We start from the raw sequence: 26,328 nt of genomic DNA on the forward strand, positions 1-26,328 counted from the left end.
TTAGTGAGAGAGAAAAGATATACTCCATAGGTCTAAGAAGAACTCAGAAATACTAAGAATAAATAACATGTTATGTAAATAAACGATAGAACCGACATTTATGTTGGTATCTCTACAAGTAAGAGAGAAGTCCTTTAAGTGAAGTTTTTAGACGCAAGGTTAGCTTTAACCTCGTCGTGCTTACGTGTTTGTCTCGTCCCCTTGCTGGACTGGTCACACACTTTGGAACATGTTGGGGTGGTCTGCTCCTGGATTAGATCGTTCTGGCCGATCGCATATGTCTACTTAAGAGCATTACCTACTGAATCGGCCACAACGTCGACATGTCATATGACTTTTATAGCAGATCAGAACAGTATTGTAAAGTGCTCATAGAATGAATTTTGAGTGAGATAAATCAAAATGCATACTGGGTTCAATTGTTAGTATGATCTGTTAAGTTCAAACGCATCATATCGTTTTAAAATCTAATTTTGATCAATAACAATTTTAGTATACACAGAAGCACTTCACTGAAATCGAAGCTTCTAAACTAACTTGAATTTCAGGATTTATTCTTTATGAATAAAGGACCTCAACGTTCAATCTATCCTAAAGATTAAGATTCAAATTTGCAAGACTGTCTGGCACACATGTGACACAAGCTGAGCCACATCGACTATTAATCGTCTAATGTCAGCTCATCATTCAGAAAGGTTGAAGACATATGTCAAAACATCAACGATAAAGTTAGAATGCAACCAGCTGCCAAGGAATTCAAACGAGATCATGTGAAGATTCACTCTCTCCTTGAAGCACGCTGACCAACGAGGAAAATTACAACATGTCAACATCAAATTTCTCTATTGTCTCACTTCTGAAAAGTAGTCAAAGTCTATTGTCACCTACTAGTTGACAAGCCTCACTTTTTCAGCAAAAGAACACAGTTGAACAGTAACATGCATTTAATGCATCTACCAACCGGAGCCATTTGAATCAACAGATGGATCTATCTCACAACGACAAGAATAAAAGTTGGATTTCGTCTCACGACGGCTACAACAAATGCAAGCAAGTATTTAAGGCAACCATGAAGAAAGAAGACAACAAGAGTTAAGACTGAAAGAATAAGAACCCTAAGCATTCAATTATTCATTCTTCTAAGCATTCAAAGCTCTTCAAGTCAACGACAGAAATTCTTTTAGTGTCAAATCTTTGAACACCAAATCTGCAAGAAAAGAGAGAGAACCTAGAACCTTAAAGAGTCGAATATCTTCATTTATTTCTCTCTAAGAATCAGAACTCTTGAGTGATCCAAAGTCATATATGAACCAAAACACTTAGAGTTCCAGTGCCATAAATTCTCTACCATCACTCTTGTAAGAAGAGAATTATTGTAGAACCAAATGATCTTTGTAAAGATTGTAGGAGAAGTCCTGAACAATACTTGTAGGAGAAGTCTTGTAGAATACTTGTAGGAGAAGTCTGTGATACTTGCTAGTGAAATTCTTGGTGGTGGCCAAGTACTGGACATAGCCCATCGTTCAGGGGTGAACGAGTATAAATCTTTGTGTGCTGATCGTTTGATAACTCTGCTTACATTTCTGTTGCACTAAACATTTTCGAAAAGTTTTCAAAAACATATACTCTTTTCGTAAAACTAAGTTTTAAAAGAACACAATTTAAACCCCTATTTCTTGTATTATTTATTTACATCTCAAGATTCGGAACAATGCTCTTGATTTTCATGCTCTTTCGCTTTCATAGAGATGTTAATAGCACTACTCATTTTCTTTTTTAAGTTTTGTTTATCAAATTCGAATGATGTGTGGGTTAGTAGTACTGCCTCTTATATTCAGTTTTATGCTCTTTCAAACTCTTTACCAATACCTTTGAATGAAGCTATATATTTTCTTTAAAAAAAGTGTGTAATTTTTTTTTACATGATTTTACCTAGTCATCACTACATTAAAATAAAAGATTAAAAAAACACATAATAAGATATGAGTATACCGTCTTCCACAACTAGTACATAATTTTGCTCCGTAATCATCTAGTTTAGAGGTTGATCCATGAATAGTGTGTATGAATGATGATTTGTTAGAAAATATATACTCATTTAATGTGATATTCAAATCTTAAGATTAATCTTATAGCTGCTCAGTTATATGACATGTTTGATTCCCCTTAAGCAAGGTCTTGGTTCGAGTTTTGTGGATGAAATAAACTCATTGAGAGAGTCAGCATTACTATGATGTGGATGTTCCCGGCTCGAACAACATTGCCTCTGAAGGATGATACATGTCTTAAAAAAAACTCTTTACACTATTATTATTGTGTATAAATAAAATTTAATTAAACTAAGAAAAGAACATAAAAGATATGATTGGAGGTTTGTGCCTTACCATAGCACTAGAAAAGAGTGCTAGAAAAGAAAATCAAATAAATAAATTGTTTAAGAAAACCCATCAAAAACCCTCTCTTCTATCTTCTCATAGTATATATCTTTGATTTTCTCTTGCACACTGGACTGCGCTCCCTCCTCCCTCCCTCTCTCATCCCAAACAATGTCTTTCGCTCCCACCAGCCACCTCGGCAAGGTGCTATCCATCCACCGTGACAAACCCTCTTCCCCTTCCAACAAAAAACTCTCTCGCCCTTCACTCTTCAAAACCATCTCTACCACCGTCGCACTCTCCTCCGCCGCCGCCTCCATCGTCCTCCACTCCACCCCTCTCACCCCCTTCCTCTCCACGGGCGGAGGCGGAGGTGGAGGCACCACCGGCGGAGGAGGAGGTGGAGGTTGGTTCGGCGGCGGCGGAGGCGACGGAAATGGAGGCTTCTGGTCCAGACTCCTCACCCCGGCGGCGGCCAACGCCGACGAGCCACAGTCCCAGGAGTGGGACTCTCACGGCTTACCGGCCAACATCACGGTTCAGTTGAACAAGCTGAGCGGCTTCAAAAAGTACATGATCTCGGAGATCCTCTTCTTCGATCGGAACCGGAGGGCCAAGGTGAGCGCCGACGACTCGTTCAGCGAGATGGTGTCCCTCCGCCCCGGCGGCGTTTACACCAAGGCGCAGCTGCAGAAGGAGCTGGAGTCTCTCGCCACTTGCGGAATGTTCGAGAAGGTCGATTTGCAAGGGAAGACCAACGCCGATGGAACCCTATCGTTGACGGTTGCGTTCAGTGAGAGTACTTGGGAGTCAGCTGATAGGTTCAGGTGTATCAACGTGGGTTTGATGCCGCAGACGAAGCCGGTTGAGATGGACCCTGATATGACTGATAAGGAGAGAATGGAGTACTATTTGAGCCAGGAGAGGGACTATGAGAGGAGAATTGATAGGGCTAGGCCGTGCCTTTTGCCCGGTTCGGTGCACCAGGAGATTATGCAGATGCTGAGGAGACAAGGGACTGTGAGTGCTAGGTTGCTTCAGAGGATTAGGGATAGGGTTCAAAAGTGGTACCATGATGAAGGGTATGCTTGTGCCCAGGTTGTGAATTTTGGGAACCTTAACACTAGTGAGGTTGTGTGTGAGGTGGTTGAAGGGGATATCACCCAATTGAGCATTCAATATCAGGATAAGCTTGGTAATATTGTTGAGGGTAACACTCAAGTACCAGTGATACAGAGAGAGCTTCCCAGACAGGTACATATACAGCACACATTAAACAGTTATGTGTTAGGTTATTTCCAACATTTGTAGGCTTCATTTTGTGGCTTATTTGGATGGTTACAAATGTTTGTTATCTGCTCAATTGATATGTTTAGTATGGTTAATAGCTAATTTGTTTGGTAATCTAACTATGATAATTTTGTTGTCTCCACTAGCAGGGTGTTCTGTGATTATGCTTTTTGGTACTTCAATGTTAGGATTAGTTACTAGTTCGAACATGATACATGTTTACATTTTTGTATGGTTTTTGGTTTTGAACCTTTTGTTATAGCTGCTTACTTGATGGATATTTTTTATATCACAGCTGCGCCCAGGTTACACTTTTAATATTGAAGCAGGGAAGCAAGCTTTGAGAAACATAAACTCCCTTGCGTTGTTTTCAAATATTGAGGTGAATCCAAGGCCTGATGAGAATAATGAAGGAGGGATAATTGTTGAAATTAAGCTAAAAGAGTTGGAACAGAAGACGGCTGAAGTCAGTACTGAATGGAGTATTGTCCCTGGACGAGGAGGGCGCCCCACTTTGGTAATTCTGTCAAATTTAATATCAAAATGCTTCATAAATGGTGGAACTTTGCCTGCTCAATTAAACTGATCACTATCTATTCAATTTCTGTGCAGGCCTCGCTTCAGCCAGGTGGAACAGTTTCTTTTGAACACCGGAATCTGCAAGGACTGAATAGATCTGTCACTGGTTCTATAACAACCAGCAACTTCTTGAATCCTCAGGTATTCTTGAGCTGGTCCATTTAGTTTTTCATTTTATTCTACACTAGTTGTGTCTCTTGTCTATGTTGGCATTGGTATCAGAAAATATCCTTCATGTTATGCTGTAGGATGATCTTGCATTTAAGCTAGAGTATGCACATCCATATTTGGATGGTGTATATTATCCACGCAATCGTACTCTCCGTGTAAGCTGCTTCAATAGCCGAAAGTTGAGTCCAGTATTCACTGGGGGGCCAGGAGTGGATGAGGTGCCCCCAATATGGGTTGATCGTGCTGGTCTTAAAGCTAATATTACCGAGGTAGTAACACTGGTTCTATTTTAGTAAATAAATCCTAAGCCTAGAGTTGGCCATTTGGGCTGGTGGTAGTGTGTTTTTAATCTTAATTAATTTTCATGTCTTGTGTCCCAAACAGAATTTCACACGCCAGAGTAAATTCACCTATGGACTTGTAATGGAAGAGATTACAACGCGTGATGAAAGTAGTCATATCTGTGCAAGTGGTCAAAGAGTATTACCTAGCGGAGGAATAAGTGCAGATGGACCTCCTACCACTCTCAGTGGTACTGGCATTGATCGCATGGCATTTCTACAGACAAATATCACGCGTGATAACACACGTTTTGTGAATGGAACTATAGTTGGAGATAGAAATATGTTCCAGGTGACTATCTCATCCTACACTAAATGCCTTTTTAAGTTGTCTATATATATAATATGTGTGTATATATATATAATATGTGCATGTGTATGTATGTATAGATGTATAAAGTAAGCTTCTTTTTCTTGTGAGATTAAAAGGGGTCAACTTCACCATTAAATCTAATCATAAATAGTTAAAGTTGATGTCACGAAATTTGACTTATATATGTGTACACACACACATTCCAGTGTAGTACTTAATCATTATACTCTGGTAATAAATTTTAGATAGAATATGATTTTAGTTGATTCAACAGTAGATGAAAAAGAAATACTACACTGGTTTCATCTAATGTGTATGACATTAATCTTGATGTATCTCAATAATGTGTATATAATGTTGGATTGATTTAAATTTTATAGATCTGATCTTTATGATGTTAACTTACAATCCAACAGTAAATTTTATGATACGATCCTATGTTAAGTTATTGAATGTGTAAGATTACTGAAGTCTTATCTCTCCCTATATATATAGAACCATTTGTGAGGATTCTCTCAGCTTACTTGTTTTGCTGAGAATTCAAATCTTGACTTGGGTAGGGGGGAAAGAAGAATAGAAGGATGTTTTGGATAGTAAGACAAGAGGGTGAATCAAGCATCAAGCAGTGACAGTGCTAGCTATTTTAATACAAACCTTAAGAAAATTTGTCTATCTCCCTTGGGATCAATATGGAAGGTAGCATATGTTAACCTTGAAACAAAGATAGAAATAGTGGGGATGGCTAAGGATGTTCCATAAATTCAATATCTTTCTTTAAAAAATTGCAGCTACTCTTGATGTGAATGCAATCCTTGTTATAGGATTCTATTTTGTCTAGAGCTAGCAGGATGCTGACTTATGCTGGACGTGAAAGCATTCTTTTCAACCAATGACCAAATCTTATCCCATTGTATGTATAAATTAATGCCATTGAGCTCTACCTAAATGTGTTTTCAATGAAACCTTTTAGTGCAGGACCAACTTGCAGCACCTCCGGGGACAATATTTTATTGTTCTGTAAAGGTCTGATCATGAAGTAAGCCATGCCTATATTTTCTTTTGACTGTTTTTTCACATGCAAACTGCAGGTAGATCAAGGCCTTGGTATTGGCAGCCAGTTCCCATTCTTCAATCGTCACCAGCTTACTTTGACACGCTTCCTCCAGTTGATGTCTGTGGAGGAAGGGGCTGGTAAACCACCACCACCTGTGCTTGTCCTCCACGGCCGCTATGGTGGTTGTGTAGGTGACCTTCCAAGTTATGATGCTTTTACTCTTGGGGGGCCCTATTCCGTAAGGGGTTATAACATGGGTGAGATTGGAGCAGCCAGAAATATCCTCGAGGTACATATGAGTATATGCATTTCATTGATTCTTAGAGATTTCATTTTTCTACTATCCACTACTTGGAGAATAACTAATCTGATTTCTTTTCCTTTCTACAGCTTGCAGCTGAGTTACGGGTACCTGTTAAAGGTACCCACGTGTATGCATTTGCAGAACATGGCAATGATCTAGGGAGTTCAAAGAATGTTAAAGGGAATCCTACAGAAGTTTACAGGCGAATGGGTCATGGGTCGTCTTATGGTGTTGGTGTCAAGCTTGGTTTAGTCAGAGCAGAATACGCTGTGGATCATAACTCAGGAACTGGTGCATTGTTTTTCCGTTTTGGAGAGAGGTTTTGAGGTGAAAATTAGTCACTTGGTATTTAGAGGGTTTTTGTTCTCTTGGTTTGCTGAAGAATTCTTGCACACAATGATTGAGGCCTGCATAAGTTTAAAGTGGCCTTGGTGGTAGAGGGGCGGAGTTTACGAATTTATCAACACTTAAACTACATGTGGTACTAGTAACTTGGTTTTTTCCTGTGTTACCTGCAGAATTGATAGGAAGTTCTGTGAAAATATTAAGAGAGCAGATTATGTCGATTGATTTTATTTTTGCGGCTAGTAAGAACAAGTGAAACGCTATAATATTTATGTGAATTTTTTTCTGATATAAATATAATTTTTCTAATTATTAGGGGTTACAATTTTTGTATGTTATCAAGTTAGGCAATGCCCCTAGAGTAATAGATCTTTAATTTGTCTGTATAGTTTAGATGTTCTCGGATGGGCATTTAAGAGAAGTTCATGTTTTAACATCAAGTCCTGCACATGAATCCTAAAGCATATTAATCATGAGCTAGTTGTTTAATATAAATGTATTAGATCAGGGATAATAATTATGTTAAGTTTTCTACTGAGGTGTTACACATCCATTTTTCCAAGGGATTTGTACTTCTGTAGTCTGCCATATTAACAAATTATGGCGTCTATTTTATGAGTGCTTATTGGTGAAAACAATAGATGGGGAAAGCCGGATGAAATTCACAATTCCCGGTGTATATAAAAAAAAAATAGAATAAAAGATTCATTTAAACTTGTATAAATAGTGAAATACAAGTCACTTGTCAATGTTTCATGTGCGAGCTACACATAAAAAGTGACGCTAAACGAATGAAAACATGTCATATACCAAACAAGTTTCATCATCCCTCTACATTTCTTTTGGTTTCATCTCACCAAATACATCCAAGATTATAGTGTTTCTTCATTTAGATAAGTAATCTAAACACCCAACCCAACACCAAAAAAAATGAATGAACAATTAAATATTGCTGGATGATGGATGTTCAGCAAGAAAAACATCAGAACCCTATGAATATCTTGTGTTCAGTCACTCAATTTGGTGAAGGTGACTTAAGCTCGCCATAGCCATCAAAAAATATATATGCCTTCACATTCTTGTGCTATATAAGAGCGGGGAAGCTAATCACTCTGTTCTACAAGCCTAGTTCCTTTTTTAACTGGGCCAGAGTGGCTTCTATTTCATCAAGGTTATCCTGAACACTTTTGTTTCCTTTGCTAGCTTCACCTTGAGTGTTGTTGTTTGACGTCTCTGCGCCAGAAACTTTAGATGGATTTCCTCCCTGAGGCGTGTTATAACCGTCACTTGGATCCACAACATTTAGTTCTTTCTCCAGGAACTCAACAAATTCTTCTCCTATTTCCTGAAAGATAAAATTTCAAATATCATGAGTCTAATGTAGGTCCTTGTTGCTACGACTTTTCTGAGACATGATATTTCACTAGGTAAATTGGCTTTCGCATTGGGCACATATCAGAAATAGACTCCAAAGCAAACAGATAAAGATGTAAGTGGGAAGTCTCACCGCCAATTCCTCCCATAGGCTCTTCGGTTTTCCTTGTGAAGCAGCACTGGCTTCCCAGTTCCTGAATTCTTCTTGAAGATCCCTAAAGAAGTCCTCTGTAATAACAGAACCATCAGCTCTCAAACACTACAGAAAATGAAATATAAAACTTAAGTTTCAATAATCCAATATACTAGAACCCTCCCTTTCCCCCTGTTGATAGATTTATATGGGACACAAACCAATGCCCAGCTACACTTATAGCAGACATGATCACATGATGTCTACAAGAGAGCATATATCTACCTATTGTTATTTGAACATCCCTCAAAAAATTACCTGCACCATTAAGATGTTGATCATAAGAAGATTAAAAAAAGTAACTAACTTGATAAAATCATAAGACAGGGAGCATATAAAGAATTCAAAAATCATCTATCTGAAATTTAAAGGGAAATAACTAGGTGTCAGAAGAGCGCACAAGGAGAAAAAGAAAACTTAAATAAAGGGGCCGTGGGTGTAAAATCAAATAAATAGCATGTCTTTTTTTCTTTGAGAAATAAATAGCATGTCTTTTACAATGACAAAAGGATAATTAATTTCTCTAACCATTCCAGGGAAGACCAAAACATAACCATTCCAATCAAAATCCCATATGCATACTGACAATTTTTAACTGCACAAAACGAATGAATTGCCTACTGGCTAAAAACTTCTGATAACTTTCAATTGAGTTGTATATTGGGCAGATCTCTTGGGCTAACTTCCAACTTTGTTGTTAGAGAATATCAAAGATATACCTAGATTATTTTAGAATATCTTTTTCGATTTGTTTAGGAAATTAGTCTTTGTGTAAGATCTTGTACTAGTACTTAACCTAATTAATAATTTAGAAAGAGTATTAGCCCGTTAGCTTAGCTAACATATTTCAGTTATTACTTTGAGCTGTCTTTCTCTCTTTTCCTTCTTTCTTAATCCTAAACCTATAATTCTTTAACATGGTATTGAACCCGTAACATCCATCTTGAGGAGAGTATCTCCCTCGAGCTATTATGAGTTTATGGAACTTGGGAGGTATATTCTCTCTCTTTTTTTTCCATTTTTCTCCACTCTCCTTTCAGCATAGATAAAAACCATTTCAAATAATAATAAATGAAGCAAAAGAATCATCAATATATCATGATTCATTACTCAACTACAGGCGCCTATAACTCAAAGTTCGGGCAGCCGCCACTATGTTAGAACTGGTAATCAAGATCCTTAAGAAATTGGGAACAAGATGAGAATTCTCCAGAAATGGAGAAGAATCTTATTGAACTGAAACAGAAACGGTTACAGAGATAGAGAGAACCCAACTGAATTCCACAATTCAGTAATGCCAATTCCAACTAACCAAAAACTCACTAACTAACCAGCTAACCAGCTATTTAGAGCAACTCCAACCCACAATTTCTTATCTGGTTTCTTAACACACTATTCAGCACTATTCCTGTGGGCCCCGTACTGCCACATCAGACTTAAGAAACTCCTAAGAAACTGAAGCAGATTTTGCTCCAACCCATGGTTTCTTAAATTACTATTTGAAGGGTCCCACCCGTGTCCCACCATACAACATAAATTAATAATATTTATTTTCACTCAATTTAGATTTATAATTTAATACTAAATTAATAATATAATTAAATTAAATGATTTTCTTTTAATTTTCTAATATTATAATTAAATAGTAATAATTGGGCTAAAATTAAAAAAAAAAATTGGGCTGATCAGATGAGCCCATATGGACAAAAAACCGGCCCATCCGGTCAAAATATGCATAAATGGTAAAAAAAAGGGGTTCCAGCCGGTTAACCAGGGCTCAAACGGGCAAAAAACCGGGTGAACCGGTCACCTGGGTATAAATTTCCCTTTTCTCTCTTCTTCCACTTGAAACCCTAGTTCTCCCTCACCTCTGATCAGCCGTCTCCTTCCTCTCTCCCCCTCTCTCTGCTTGAATTCCATTTTTCATCTCCCTCACCTCTGGTCCACGTCTCTAAGTCCCCAGCCGGCCACAAAACCACCACCACCGGCCACCAAACAACCACACACACTCGCCACCGGCCACCAAACAACCACCACCGCCACCATAGAGCGTTGATCCGCCCCCCACAGCCCATGTTTCATAGCTTCAAAGCCTTGAAGCTTGCAAAGGAGTAGATTTGATTTCTCGCTCACCCACTCACTGTCTTCCTCCTCTTCCGATCGCTCTCTTCCTCCTTTCTCGCTCACCCACTCACGGTCTCTTCCTGCCACGCCACGCTCCGGCCACGATGCAGCCTCCACCGCCCCTCTTTGACACATGCAAGCCGATTTGAGGTAAGTTCATGTTGATTTTGTAGATTTTCGTTAGTTTCTTTACTCTTCTATTGAATTTCTCTCATTTCCCTTCCAGATCGGAGCAAAAACGACCGGATCGGAGCTCTTGTTCTTCCACACAGTCAAGATCATATTTTTTTTTTATCTTTTTTCTATGTAAAAAAACTCATCTTTTGTAAATAAATTTGTTCATCTTCTTTCTTCTGAACATTTCATTATAATTTTTTAATTATTTTATTGTTGAATAAAATTTCTGAAATTCTGGTTTAAGAACAAGAACTGTGTTGATGTGTTGATGTTCCTTCATTCTGTTTCTTTCCCTCTGAATTCAGTTGAAGCAAGTGATAGAAAATATCATTTTTTTAATCTAAGAAACCAAAAAGCAGAGTTTCTTCCACAAGGAACTCTGCACTGTTGCTAAGAAACCAAAACTGCCAACTAGACATGCTCCAATGCTGCAAAAAATAAGAAACGGTTTCTTAGCAACTCCAGCTGGGTTAAGAAACCAGCGTTGGAGTTGCTCTTATAGTCTCTCTGTAATTATTCTACTAATTGGACTTGAAGTCCCTTAACAAACACATTATTACTCCCAAACCCCTAACTGAGTATTCAGTTTCTTTATCCTTAGTAGGCCTCCTAACATACACATTCACTATAGGCCTACCTCTAATCCTATCAATACTCCCCCCTAAAAGAACGACCTTGTCCTCAAGGGAAAATTGAGGAAAAGCAGCCAACATGTCAGTAGCTAATTCCCAGGAATTCTCACAAGATGGGAGACCCTGCCAAGAAATGAGAACTTCCAAATGGCCTTGAGCAGTTTTCCTCCATTCCAGCAGATCTGCAGGCTCCACTTCTAATTCATACTCCTCATTGAGCATGGGAGGGAGTGGCTGAGGGTGCTGTTGAGGCTTGAGGGCTGGCTTCAACAATGAAACATGAAAGACAGGATGGATCTTGGCATGAGCAGGTAATGCTAATTTGTAGGCCACCTCCCCAATCCTTTCCACCACATGGTAAGGGCCATAGTATCTAGCAGCCAGCTTAGCATAGGGTCTATGTGCCAAGGACTTCAGCTTGTAAGGCTGCAATTTCAAGTAAACCCAATCCTCCACAGCAAAGACCACATCCCTTCTATGCTTATTTGCCTGAGCTTTCATTAAATCTTGAGCTTTAAGCAGATGTTGTTGTAATTCACTTAACAGCGCATCTCTATGCTGGACCAGCTGGTTGACATCCTCAATTTTGGAGGGAATGTCACAGCTCCTTATCAAGACTGGTGCTTCTCTGCCATAGAGAGCCTTAAAAGGGGTCATCCCAGCTGAAATATGGTAGGTAGTGTTATACCAATATTCTGCCCACATCAACCCTTCCAACCACCTCTTGGGATGAGGACCCACATAGCACCTGAGATAGGTTTCCAAGCAACGATTTACCACCTCTGTCTGGCCATCAGTCTGAGGGTGGTAAGAAGTGCTGAACTTCAGCAAAGTGCTTGACAACTTGAAGAGCTCCTTCCAGAAATTACTCAGAAAAATTGGGTCTCTGTCAGTGATAATGGAAGAGGGAAAACCATGCAATCTGATCACTTCAGAAGTGAAAAGCAAGGCTGTACATCCTTGGCTGTAAAAGGGTGTCCCAAAGCAAGAAAGTGAGCATACTTTGTTAACATGTCCACTACCACCAATATAGTGTCTTTAGCTCTTACCCTAGGCAACCCAGTGACAAAATCCATAGATATGTCCTGCCACACCAGAGTAGGGATGGGTAATGGCTGTAATAAGCCTGCTGGAGCCAAGGTTGCATATTTACTTTTCTGACAGACATCACATTCAGCTATGAATTGCTGAATGTCCTTTTTCATACCCCTCCAATAGAGGAAACTGGAAATCCTCTTGTAGGTTCGTAGCAAACCTGAATGGCCTCCAGTAGGTGTTGTATGGCACTCAGCAATGAGAAGAGGAATTCTATTGGATGAGCTGGACAGAACCAATTTGTCTTGGAAATGCAATAAGCCGTGCTTGAGGGAATAACCAGAATGAGAATTTGGGGAAACCACCAAGGCTTGCTTGATTTGTTGCAGCTCCTCATCCTGATCAACCTCCTGAATCCAAGCTGTTGTATCCTCACTATTGATTACAGACAAAGCACAATACATATCTCTTCTGGATAATGCATCTGCAACCTTGTTCTCCACCCCAGGCTTGTACTGAATTTCGAAGTCCAATCCAATGGGTTTCACAGCCCATTTAAATTGTTCATCAGTGAACAACCTCTGGTCAGTCAAGAACCTCAAGCTTCTCTGATCAGTTTTTATCACAAAATGTCTTCCCATTAAATAGTGCTTTCATCTCTGTACTGCCTGCACTAGTGCCATAAGTTCTCTTTCATAGACTGACTTCTGTTGTGTTCTCTTGGATAGGCCCTTACTCCAATAAGCCAAGGGTCTGCCCTCCTGCATTAGAACTGCCCCTAAGCCCTTGCTGGAAGCATCAGTTTCAATTACAAACTGCTTGGAAAAATCAGGTACAGCCAGTAGTGGTAACTCTACCATGGCAGATTTCAAGGAATTAAAAGCATGAGTAGCTTCCTCACTCCATTTGAAACCATCTTTTTTAGTCAAGTCAGTCAAAGGTCTGGCTAATTTGCCCTAATCCTTCACAAATTTCCTGTAGTATCCAGTCAAACCAAGGAAACCTCTCAGCCCTTTGATATCCTTTGGAATAGGCCACTGCTGCATGGCTTCCACCTTCTTCAAATCTGCAGCAACTCCTTGCCCTGAGATGATGTGACCTAAGTATTCCAAGCTACCTTGACCAAAGCTACACTTCTTCCTGTTGGCCTTTAATGAATTTCTGTCCAGAACCTCCAACACTTGGCCCAAGTGAGAAACATGATCAGTAATATATCTGCTATAGACCAGAATATCATCAAAGAAAACCAAAGCAAATTTCCTCAGAAATGGTTTCAAAACCTTATTCATTAAGGCTTGAAATGTAGAGGGAGCATTTGTAAGGCCAAAAGGCATTACAAGGAACTCATAGTGTCCTTCATGAGTTCTGAATGCAGTCATTTCTATATCCTCAGCCCTCATTCTAATTTGATGATAACCAGACTTGAGGTCAAGCTTAGAAAAGACTTGAGCTCCCCCAATCTCATCCAGTAGCTCTTCAATAATAGGAATAGAGAACTTATTAGGAATTGTAATCTTATTCAAAGCCCTATAATCTACACAAAACCTCCATCCTCCATCCTTCTTCTTCACCAAAATAATAGGACTAGAATAAGGACTTATGTTAGGCCATATTATTCCAGCTTGTAACATTTCCCCAACAAGCTTCTCTATTTCTGATTTCTGGAAATGAGGGCATTTGTATGGTCTTAAATTTGGAATCTCAGCCCCCTCCTTAAGGTGTATGGCATGGTCTTGCACCCTTGAAGGTGGTAGTCCCTCAAGATCTTGAAAGACATTACCAGCTTGCTGCAACACCTTCAAAAGCTCCTCTGGTACTGTTGTTTCTTTCCTGTTCTCTGAAACTTCTCCTGTACAGTGTAGTAGTAATCCCTCCTCTTCAGTTTTCAGTACTTGCATAAGAGAACCCAGGGATAGTTGGGTTTTGGCCAGGGATGGATCACCATAAATCTTCATCCATTTGTTCCCTTGTTTGATAGACAGCTCCAATTTTCCAAAGTCTGCCTTCACCTTCCCTAGACTTGCTAACCAGTCAAGTCCTAAGACCAAATCAACCCCTTGCAGCCCAAAGAGATAGAAATCTTGTAAGATTTCAACTCCTTGCACATCTAGCATTAGCTGCTGGCATTTTCCTTGACACTTGACCTTGTGTCCATCCCCCACTTCTACCACATATTTGGGAGTAGCCAACACTGGAATTTGCAACTGAAAGGCAGTCTCCTCTGCAATGAAGTTGTGGGAGGCTCCACAATCAATAAGTACTACCACAGATTGCCCCCTTAAAGTTCCTGCAATCTTCCATGATTTAGCAGTTGTCAGGCCAGCCATGGAGTAAATGGACAGTTGGATGGATTTGAATTGTTCCACATCCATGTTCTCTTCCTCCCCCTCACTTCCATCATCTTCCTCCATGATAATCATTCTCAACTGCTTATTCTTGCATCTGTGCTCCCTGTTGTAAGGTTCATCACATCTAAAGCAGAGTTTATTTTCCCTCTTGTCTCTCATTTCAGCACTAGTGAGATGCCTATAATCTCCACTTCTGATTGTATTTGGAATTCCAGTATTACCAGTATTAGAAGTTCCAGCTACTGACTCAGTTTTCTTATCACTAAGTCCCTTAGCATCCACAGTTACAACTCTATTAAATGTGTTGCTCCTATTGTAATTACTAGGCTTAGAGTAATTGTTTGAGCTAGATTTATGCAAAACTGAGTTTTTCTGTTCTATCATCAGTGATTTCTGAATTACAACAGTTAAAGAAGAGAGTTCATACAATTTTACCTCCACTCGAACCTCCTCCTTCAAGCCATTCAAGAAGATTCCTTTGGCAAAGTCTTGATCAATCTCTTTCAATGCACCTACATACTTCTCGAATTCTTCAACATAGGCTTCTACAGTACTGGTTTGCTTCAAGGACAACAACAGTTCAAAAGGATTTTGTACCATCGCAGGCTGGAACCTTTTGATTACAGCTAGCTTGAACCCTTCCCAGGTAGGTGCAGGATTACACCTCTCCCGCCATTGGAACCAGCTTAAAGCCTTCCCTTCCAAGGCCAAGAGTGTTGCTAGCATGCGTTCATCTTCCTCAACTCCTCTCAAAGCAAAATAACGCTCCAATTTGTGAGTCCAACCCTAAGCATCGTCACCTCCAAAGATTGGAATCTCCAATTTTCTCCATCTACTGCTACTGCTACCTTTGTCGCGTTCGGGATTGGGGTCGACTCCGTCCTCAGCTTGCACTTCACGTGCTAGGGTTTCTTCAACAGGGGAAATCCCCAATTTTGTGAGAACCGCGAAGAGCGAATCTTCAATTCTCTTTGCTCTAGCTTCGTTTTCCTGAATCGCGTCTTCAATGTGCTTGGTTCTGGCTTCGTTGAGCTCCATGCGAGCTCGAAGCTCCTCTTTCTCCGTCTCCGACCTGCGCCACCGCGCGAGTAGTCACCATCTCCAAAATTCTTCCGGCGTTCACGAATCCTTCAGCGGAAGCGAATCAGGGCACCAAGATCGGTGCTCTGATACCAGTGTTAGAACTGGTAATCAAGATCCTTGAGAAATTGGGAACAAGATGAGAATTCTCCAGAAATGGAGAAGAATCTTATTGAACTGAAACAGAAACGGTTACAGAGATAGAGAGAACCCAACTGAATTCCACTATTCAGTTATGCCAATTCCAACTAACCAAAAACTCACTAACTAACCAGCTAACCAGCTATTTATAGTCTCTCTGTAATTATTCTACTAATTGGACTTGAAGTCCCTTAACAAACACATTATTACTCCCAAACCCCTAACTGAGTATTCAGTTTATTTATCCTTAGTAGGCCTCCTAACATACACATTCACTATAGGCCTACCTCTAATCCTATCAACTACAACTGCCATCTGACTTTTCAGGCAGCAGGCGCGTGATTATCACAGGAATGGTAGTAAGAGTTACATAAAGTTTGTTGAGGCCTATCAAAAAAAAAAACATAAAGTTTGTTGAGGTTTCAGCCTGCCAGAAAAAAGGTGTCACGAGTTTGGGATCGGAGATTCCCAGTTCCTCTTCTATTTCTTGACATTAGCTGCTCCGGCTTGCTTCTCACCTTCCTCTCAATGTTGAGTTGGGACAGTTCAGGATTTGCTATTGTGTTGAGTTTCTCTTCTCTGCTAGGTGATACCTTTCTTTGAAGATGGATTGCAGTTTCTTCTTTTCTCTTTTGTCTAGCTGTTTGGTTCTGTCTTAGGTTTCTGGTGAAGGTAACTTAAGTTATTTATTTATTTACTCAATTAAAGGTTTTGTGATCAAAGGAGAGTGCTAGTTGCCTGAAATCTTTAGCAAGATGGCAAGTGTTCTTGGTCTTATGTCAGTAAGTTTACTACTTGTAGATTTGTAAGCTTTAGCTCAAGAGAGTGCTAGAAAATATGAAGTGTGTTTAGCTTATCTTGGAAAATCTTGTACTGGGAATTTACCTAAATATAAATAAGACTGTAAGAGTATCAGGTTAAGGTATTGTGTACAAAAATACATCCTATTAATGAATATATTTCAGTTTATTACTTTAAGCCACCTTTCCTGCTTTTTCCTTCTTTCAAAATCCTATACTTGCAATTCTTTAACAGTAGCGGGAGCAACAATAAAATTTAAGGATGTTTTCAAAAGTAAAGCATGTAGATACATATGCAAACAAGATTGAAGATGATTATAAATATTTACCTAATCCATAAAATTCTTCTTCAGCTTGTGGACTCCAACTTTGTCTTCTTTGTGAAGAATCAGCACCACTATATCCAGAATCATATTTTCTGCGGGAACTAGAATTTAGCAATGTGTTGTATGCATGTTTTATCCTCATAAATTTTTCCTGTGCCTTATCCTGCAAAAATAATTTTTAAAATACATAAATAAGTACCACATATTCCTATCTTCTGATTTTAACTATTAATAATTAACTCGAAATATAGGGAAAATCAATGTGAGTTGTCAGCATACAATCTGAAATTGAACATTTACATCCCTGAAGTGTAAGATTTAGACACACGAAACACCATATGCTTTTATTACTTCCTTTGTCCTGGTTGTCTAAAATTCATATTCATGAAAATAAAAGTCATTTCTTCACTCAGGTGATCAAGTTTAAATAACTTTTTCACGGGTTCTGTTAGTCTTTTAGGGGAGGAGGGACATTGCTGTTATTCGTTTGACCTGGAACTTCAAGTAAAAATGTAAAACAACTAAGAGAATGTAGTAAAATCCAAGGCAGGAAGACAATAAACAAGCAAATCACAATTTAGTTGTTTTGACCTTAATATCTCAAATGACTTTCAGTTTATTGATCATCAATTCATCATAGATCTACATTTTTTCAATTATTAAAGAGAGAACGAATTGTGATTTCCTCAAAAGAAGAGTCAATAGTCATGCAGCATATACATTCAAATAAATCTGGCAACAAAGCCATGGATACAAATATCTCAGAACCACCAAACTGGTTGTACAATTCATCCTTCCATTGAAGGACAATAGGGCGAAGAATGAATAACATTCAGTAGAGAGTATACCAACACACTGCATCAGTAACAGTATTCCATTACAGATAAGTAACTCAACCTTTGAGTTAAATTTTGCGCAAAGTGAAAACCAGCCAAAATCGGAAAGGCAATTTGGCAGCAACAAATCTGACAATTTGAAACAAAAGTTACGACAATTTTACCACATAGTTCAAAACTAATAGCATCCCAACTAGAGGAGCAGAGCGCTGCTAATAACACTCTTTCCAACCAGTGTTATCAAATATCCGCCATGGCAGTTTTTTGGCTTTCCGTCATGGCCAATATCCCGCCCATATGGCTGCCATTTTCACCATAGTCCACTATAATCCGCCATTATTTGTCATGTATGGCAGGACTTTGGCTTTCCACCATTCGCGATTAATAACACTGTTTCCATATTGGAAGTCACATCTACATAATTTAGTAGACGAATTTCAACTAATAAATGAGATAATGTTATAAGGATAGTGTTAAACTGAGTGTTAGTAATATTTCTCATCCTAACAAAATCATGAACATCATGGCTCTATTTTATATGATAAAAATATTTTTAACTGGCTTATTGCACTTAGCTTTTGTTAAATTAACCCTTACAGTATATATGTCAGCCAACAATTACCAAATATGTTTGGTCTGCTTCACCTTAACATCTCCAAATTGACAAAAACAATGCAGCAATCTACACTACAACACTACATAGAGATGAACATGAAGCATTTAACACAGCAATTACCTCTTTATTTACATCTGGGTGATACTTGAGAGCAAGTTTCCGATACGCCTTCTTGATTTCATCCACAGTTGCAGATGGAGATAAGCCCAAAACTTGATAGGGAGACTCGCCGCGGCTTGCTTTCACAACCATAACTCTATTGCCACTTCCTCTCCCTTTCTTCTCATGATTCCTGAAGCTGTAGCAGCGTGAATGGAGCACCAGGGGATTGAAACCACTTCCGACGCTAAATCTACAACTGGGTATGGAAGGAATCGATGGGTAATCATGGTTTTGGAGGGATGAAGATGGTTGAAGAGATCTTGATGAAGAAAACAAGGTGTTGGGAGTGGGAGTGAGAGTGAGAGGAAGAAGGAGAGTTGTTAATCCATGCATGTTAATGTTATAATCCTCAAATCTTTGTTGTATCATCATCTGTTCTCGTGCTTGATGTCATTGACAGGGTTCTGGAACAACCTTGAAAGCATCACACACAGTCTCAACTCTCAAGACACCCGAACCTTTGGATTCAATTGGATTAGATTGTTATCCGGAACTTCTTTTCCACTAATATAACCTCCGACCACAAAGGAACACGGTACTTCCTAGTAACTAGTAACTACCTTGTTTTATCCTCGTAGAGGGAAAAATAAACCTCACATATAGGTTCATATCTAAATGGCTTAATCCTCATATTAATCCCTGTCTTTGTGTCGCCGTCTGAACCAGGTCCCTGACCGAAAAAATTTGTGGATTAATCCCTCTCTTTTAAAACTGTATGGAGTCGGTCCTCGCCGGAGATCCAAGCTTCGGCGAGTGATGATGTAGCGTGCTGACTGTGTAAATGAAGCTGACATGGCACAAAAAAAAAATAATAATTTAAATTAATTTACACATACAATAATTAACATATAATTAACCTAATTCTAATTATAAACCAAAACTAATTAAACATTCTTAATCCCCCCCAACTAATCCTAATTCCCTAACTAATTACCCCAATTCCCAATTCATCTAACACTCAGAAATTAGGGTTCATACTCCTCCATCTCCTTCCTCCCCTTGAGTCGCGTTCTTCTTCCTCACCATGCTTCCTCTCGCTGCTGAGTCGCGTTCTTCTTCCTCTCTTCGTTTCCAGCGTTCCCTTCTCTTCTGAATCGCGTTCCTTTCGCTTCTTCTAGTTCTCAATCGCGTTCAAGTTCTCCTTCTCCTACTTCTGAACCGCGTTCTTGTTCTCTTCTCATACAAACAATGAATTCATCATCCGCTTCGTCCTCTCGTTCCAGGCCAAGGTCTGCAGGTGGAAGGGCCAGATGTCAATGTGGTCTCCCTCTCATCATCTACACAGCTGGGACTCGAGAAAACACAAATAGGAGATTTCTGAGATGCAGAAGATGGCAAGTAAGTTAATCAAGGCTTTTTAATCTGATCCTCCTCATATTAAGCTGCAGTTTGGTGAAGTTATGAGTAACAAAATTCAATGTTTGCTGCAGTTGCCAGATACTTGTGGTTTCTTTTTTTGGATTGATGATCCAAGTATTGCAGTTCAGGCTAGTCATGCTCAATTTGAAAGTGATGCAATGAGTTTAAATTCTGGGATTGGCAATTCATCAAACTGTGTTCATGATGTACCTGATTTGAATAAGAAGATTATCAAGCTCAAGAAGAAGATTGAAGTTGAGAGATTCCAGAAGAAGCTTGCATGCTTGTTTACTGTCCTTGCAATGATAGTAGCAATATGGACTTTATGTATGAGAAAGGGTTGAAAGTTTATGTGTGAGAAAGGGTTGAAAGTTTATGTATGAGAAATGGTTTAAGCAAGGGAATGTTGCCTGTATTTTGTGTATGGAAGTATGTAGGTTAAGGAAGTATTTTGTATATGGAAGTATGTATCATGTACTCAAGTTAATGAAAAGAAGAATAGTTGTTGGGCTACTATTGATGTCATTTATTTCTTTTTCTGAGATTGTACTTCCTTCATCATACACATTGAATAGGATTAAAAAGAGACAGCAAAAAGAGATATCTAAATAGACTTAGGTTAAGCATCAACATCAATACATAAGGAGTTAAAGTACTCCACTAGTCATTGTTTGAACAAAGATGAAAGGCTAAGACCAAAACATAATTAAACAGACTTATAATCCAGCTGGTTGGTGGCCAAAGTAAGTGGTCCACATACATCCAAAAATATTACAAAATAAATTCGACCCTAGTGGCCATGTGGTCCATATTCTACTGCTTCAGAAAGAACCATGTGAACCATTTAAAAATTAGAGAGATTTCTTGCTGTTTCCCACACTCAAAAAGCTTTCCCTTCAGCCAATGCAAGGTCATGTTGATTCTCCCATTGTTGTGTCAATGACAGCACTGCATTGTGTTGGTAAAGTTTCTCCATATTCAACATCTTGGTCTCCTCTGGCTATTGGAATCTCAGTCCCTGTATCTGTTGCAGCCCCCTCAACTGTCCTGGAAGTCCCAACCTGCATCTGAACTTGAAGGATAGAACCAGAAGTGGATGCTCCTCCAAGGTTTCCAGTCAGAGCAGTAGAAGTGCTAGCCCCCCTGATTCCCAGTCATTACATAAGAAGTACTTGCTCCTCCATGAGTCCCAACATAGCCATTATACCAGTTTTCATCTACAGATCTTGGAGCATCTACCACTTTTTCTTTCTGAAATTAAATACAATGGTTAGCAGAATTATATTTTTTCTCAATGAAATTGCAGATTATCTGGTTTAGCAGAATACCATTTTTCCAGAATTATGAGGGAGTGGGGCTGTGACATTGAAATTGACAGGCTCCCTTATAACAATCCCAGGAAGAGAGCGTGGTTGTGGTACTACAATCAACTCTGGGATGTTCTGACATTTATTTTTATAATGTCCATATTGCTTGCATTTACTACACTTTTAAAACCCTCTTTTCTGCAACAATAAACAAGATATATCATTATAGGTTTCATAGCAACAATATAAACCAATGTTAGGATTGGTTACCTTTGGTTTCTTTTGAGCAGTTGTAGGTTGAACTCCATCATTTTGTGCTTTAGGTTGAACTCCATCACCTTCAATTTGTGATTGTCCTGCCACATGTTCATCAGTTTGTGCTTCAACTTCAGATTGCTCCTCTGGAACAGGGTTCTTACACCCTCTCTTGTTGTGTCCATATTGCTTGCACCTACTACACTTCCAAGATGCCCCCCTCTCTGCAATTTACTTGGGTTGGGATCATCATATGGGTCTCTCCTCCTCAACTTCTTTGGTCTCCCTACACTTCTCTTATACATGGGTGGCAGAATGCAGACAGGATCATGAGGGGTGACAATCCACTGGTTAGGGCCAGGTAATGGAGTCACATAATTTTCATATGTTGCACGGTAGGCATGCCTCTTGTAGCATTCATCCACAAACTCCTTAGGATCATTGCCATGGAAATTTATTCCAGACACAACATGTCTACAAGGAAAGCCATTCAGGTCGCAGAATCTGCAGGTACAGCTCCTATCCCTCATGCTTATTACATGTCTCTCCAAAGTGAAAGTATGACGAACCTCATACTTTTGATCACCAACCTGTCTAGGGATCCAGTTCTTACTATGTTCAACCTCATGTGAGATCCTCTTCAATGGCCTAGGCATGATCTGTCCATTATGCTTGTGCAGCTTCTCCATCATTGTTGGAAACCTTCCCATTACATAGGTATCCACTCCATCATAGTTAAAATAGGTTTGTCCTTGGCCAACGTAATTGCTGCATTGAAAGCCTCTGATAGGTTGTTCATGACCACATCACATCTTGAGTAAAGGCTAAATGCATGTTTGCACCAGCTTGAAGTTGGCTTATCCATTAACCACTCGTAAGCAATCTCATTTTTTTCCTTTATCAGAAGCATCTTTTCTTTCCAGGCAGCTTCATATGTAGCCTTGGCAGCAGCCATCATCAGGTCTCTTAGAAGGACTCCACCTCCAAATTTATTCTTGAAAGTTGCATATAGATGCCTCACACATAGTTTGTGTTCACAACCTTGTAGCATTTCTTCTTTGAAAACCTCCATCAAACCATGTTAAAAGAAGAGGTTAAACCAAAAATCATGAGAAATACTTGAAATTCTGGTTCATACACTGGACAGATGTTGTGCCAAATGTCTAAGACATCGAGTACAACATATGGAATGCAAAACACACAGTACAATAAATATATCAGTAAAACAATAAAGATGGACACAAAGGATTGTTAACCCAGTTCGGTGCAATATCACATACGTCTGGAGGGTTTTCACCCAGAGAAAGTTCTTCCACTATTATAGAGAAATTGTACACAAAAGGTCTCTCAGAACTGCCACAGTTCAAACCCTTTCTACCTAACTCAACCCGTGTAAGAATACTTAGTCCTCCCCCTAAGTATGAGAACCCCTCTCACTTTCTCTAAATCACTGCCACAGTGATTCAACAACTTGTAACAAATACAAACACAGATCTCATGATCAAACAATGAACACTCAACTCTCAGACAAGAATAACAGCACAAGAATATGCTGAGAGAACAACAAGTATGAACTCACACAAGAGTAAACCCTAAAATACTCAACAGAAACTCTGCTAAACAACTAGGTCTAGGTCTTCATATATAGCAGTCATCCAGGCCTTGTCTTCAATGGGCTTGGACGAGCAAAGAGTCCACACACAGCCAGGGAGTTACCAGGAAACAAATCTGTAACAAAAGTCTTCAATTAAAAAGTTTCCTTTTCCAGAAATAAGCCTCCCACAATTTCTCAGATCAAATCATTAAACCGGATTTGATCACATTCAGTATTACCCTTGACGGCGCACAGAAGCTTCCAATCAACCCTAGCTTGATTACAAAGTAACCAAAACAAAGCTTCACAGTAACCCTAGCCAACTCAATGCAGATCTCGCAGGGACAGATGTCATAGACAAGATGTTATGACATCGGGTCCGACATGTTGGCTTTAAACATACATTAGCTAAAATGAAGACAATCATAACAAAGGAACAACAATCTCCCCCTTTGTCAAATTTTAGCTAATACAATCCACTACCATAAAACTCTTCAGAACAATTCTTGCAGCTTGAAAAATCAGTGAAGAGTAACCACATCAGACAAGGTAGCTTACATAAAGAACACACTTCAACATAGCCAATAGCAGCAGCAGCAGCTATGCACACAGAAACACAGATCCACACTCAGTGCAGTGACATACATCCCTATCAGAGTTTAGCACAGTCAGCAAATGCCACAACCACACTACAAATACACCACTACCACTACAATACTACTCCCCCTTATTAGCAGAATTTGGCAAAGGGTCGCAAGAAGAAGAACTAACACCTTTGTCTCAGCAGCTTTCATCCTCAGAGTCTTCCTCAACCACTATGTGTCAGTTAGTACACAAATTCCAAACTTCCCTCTTAATTTTTCAAACTTTGCCACATCCAAAGCTTTGGTGAATATATCTGCTAACTGTAACTCAGTTTCCACATGTTCAAGAACAATGATTTTATCCTCAACTAAATCCCGAATAAAATGATGACGAATATCAATGTGCTTTGTTCTGCTGTGTTGGACTGGATTCTTTGAAATATTGATGGCACTTAAGTTGTCACAGTATAATGTCATGACATCTTGCAAGACATTGTATTCCTTCAACATTTGTTTCATCCACAACAACTGAGTGCAACCACTTCCTGCAGCTATGTATTCAGCCTCAGCAGTGGATAAAGAGACACAATTTTGTTTCTTACTGAACCAAGAAATAAGATTATTCCCCAAAAAGAAACATCCTCCTGAAGTACTCTTCCTATCATCATCATTTCCAGCCCAATCTGCATCATAGTATCATATAAGCTTAGAATTTTTATGATGAGCATAGAGTATGCCATAGTCACTGGTTCCACTGACATATTTGATAATCCTTTTTACTTGAATCAGATGACTTTCCTTGGGAGCTGCTTGATACCTTGCACACACTCCTACTGCAAAAGCAATGTCTGGTCTGCTGGCAGTAAGATACAGAAGACTCCCTATCATGCTCCTATACAGACTTGGATCAACATGAATTCCACTATCATCTTTAGTTAACTTGATATGAGTAGCTGCTGGAGTTCTTTTGTGAGTAGATCCTTCAAGACCAAATTTTTTAACTAACTCCTTGGCATACTTGCTTTGAGAAATGAACATGGACTCTTCCATCTGCTTCACTTGTAATCCCAGAAAGTAGTTCAATTCCCCCACCAAACTCATTTCAAATTCTGACTTCATTTGTTGAACAAACTGTTGCACCATATGGTCTGACATTCCTCCAAATACTATATCATCCACATATATCTGAGCTATCATCAGGTTTCCATTATCATTTCTCACAAATAGAGTCTTGTCTATCCCTCCTTTCCTGTATCCTTTATTTGTCAGGAAATCAGTTAATCTTTCATACCATGCCCTAGGTGCTTGCTTCAATCCATACAGAGCCTTTCTCAATTTGTAAACATGATCTGGAAAAGTTGGATCCACAAAGCCTTTTGGTTGTTCAACATAAACCTCCTCATTCAGATAGCCATTCAAGAATGCACTCTTAACATCCATTTGATACAATTTGAACTTCAGAAGACATGCCACTCCTAACAGCAATCTGATTGATTCTAAGCAAGCCACTAGAGCAAATGTTTCATCAAAATCAATTCCTTCAATCTGAGTGTATCCTTGAGCAACTAACCTGGCTTTGTTTCTTGTTACAGTACCATTTTCATATGTCTTGTTTATGAAAATCCACTTAGTACCAATCACATTCACATCATCTGGTCTTGGAACAAGATCCCATATGTAATTCAGGTTCCCTCTGATACGATTGTCCTACACGATGCTGGGACAAGAGGTTCGACAATCGCTTAACAATAAACAAAACTTAACAACAAAACAATAACACTCAGAAGTTGTTAACCCAGTTCAGTGAAAACTTTCACCTACGTCTGGAGGGTTTGCACCCAAAGAAAGGAAATCCACTATCTCAAGATTCAGGAATTACAGACACTCATGAACACCTCAGTTCATAGTTCACTTCCTAATCTACCCAGTGTATTTCTACTTAGAATCTCAACCTAAGTATGAGAGCCCCTCTCACTTTCTCTCAATCACTGCCACAGTGATTGGTAAACACAATGAACAATCAGAGTTTGAATGTCATCAAACAACACAGAACCCTTCTTTGCTTTATAGAATCAGTGAGCAAAGAGGATTCACAAATAACAAAGAACGAAGCACACTAACAAATCCTAAAACACACGATCTCTCTCTATCAGCTTCGGTTCCCTTCACGTTTTAGGTCTTCATCCTTTTATAGACTTCAGCAGCGGTAGCATGGGCTTTAGGGTTAGCACGGGCTGAAGAAACAGATTCCAATAACAGCAATTTGAAAACGCAATCTTGATAGATTCGGTTTCTTATTGCACAAGTAAAGATAGAAATCAATCTTTTAACAAAGATTGTTTCAACAAATAACAACCCAACAACTAAAACCCTTCTGAGATAGTTACTTGCTCCTCAAGTAACTCAAAACATATCTTCAACAAATCTTCAGAAGGCCCATAACAGAAACACAAGCTGAGGACTGATGTCCTAGCCTCACGAGGTCAGATGCCACGACATCTGCTTCGACAATCAGTTGTTTTGACAAAATGCAAGGCAACATGTTCCAACACCATACTCTATTTCTCTTGAATTGACCCAGTTCCTCCTGCATGGCATTAATCCAGTATTCAT

General features: G+C 39.2%; 2 protein-coding genes across 3 annotated transcripts; one reads left to right on the plus strand and one right to left on the minus strand.

Annotated features, from left to right (window-relative positions):
- Positions 1-2,476: 2,476 nt before the first annotated feature.
- On the plus strand, positions 2,477-7,081 carry LOC130743427 (protein TOC75, chloroplastic). Its single transcript, XM_057595674.1, has 7 exons — positions 2,477-3,629; positions 3,961-4,182; positions 4,278-4,385; positions 4,493-4,684; positions 4,800-5,048; positions 6,158-6,412; positions 6,514-7,081. The coding sequence occupies exons 1-7, from the start codon at positions 2,547-2,549 to the stop codon at positions 6,751-6,753; spliced, it is 2,349 nt and encodes a 782-aa protein (XP_057451657.1). The 5' UTR covers positions 2,477-2,546; the 3' UTR covers positions 6,754-7,081.
- A 372-nt stretch (positions 7,082-7,453) lies between these two features.
- Positions 7,454-19,112, minus strand: LOC130743428 (uncharacterized). 2 transcript variants are annotated; one of them, XM_057595675.1, is made up of 5 exons: positions 18,575-19,112; positions 17,006-17,165; positions 8,565-8,597; positions 8,280-8,374; positions 7,454-8,117 (listed from the first exon to the last, which is right to left on the minus strand). In XM_057595675.1, the coding sequence occupies exons 1-5, from the start codon at positions 18,986-18,988 to the stop codon at positions 7,890-7,892; spliced, it is 930 nt and encodes a 309-aa protein (XP_057451658.1). In that variant the 5' UTR covers positions 18,989-19,112; the 3' UTR covers positions 7,454-7,889. The 2 variants fall into 2 exon arrangements, with proteins under 2 accessions (XP_057451658.1, XP_057451659.1); XM_057595676.1 differs by lacking the exon at positions 8,565-8,597 and having other exon boundaries at positions 18,575-19,111.
- Between the last annotated feature and the right edge of the window lie 7,216 nt (positions 19,113-26,328).

This window comes from Lotus japonicus, chromosome 3, assembly GCF_012489685.1.
Source record: "Lotus japonicus ecotype B-129 chromosome 3, LjGifu_v1.2".
Taxonomy (NCBI): domain Eukaryota; kingdom Viridiplantae; phylum Streptophyta; class Magnoliopsida; order Fabales; family Fabaceae; genus Lotus; species Lotus japonicus.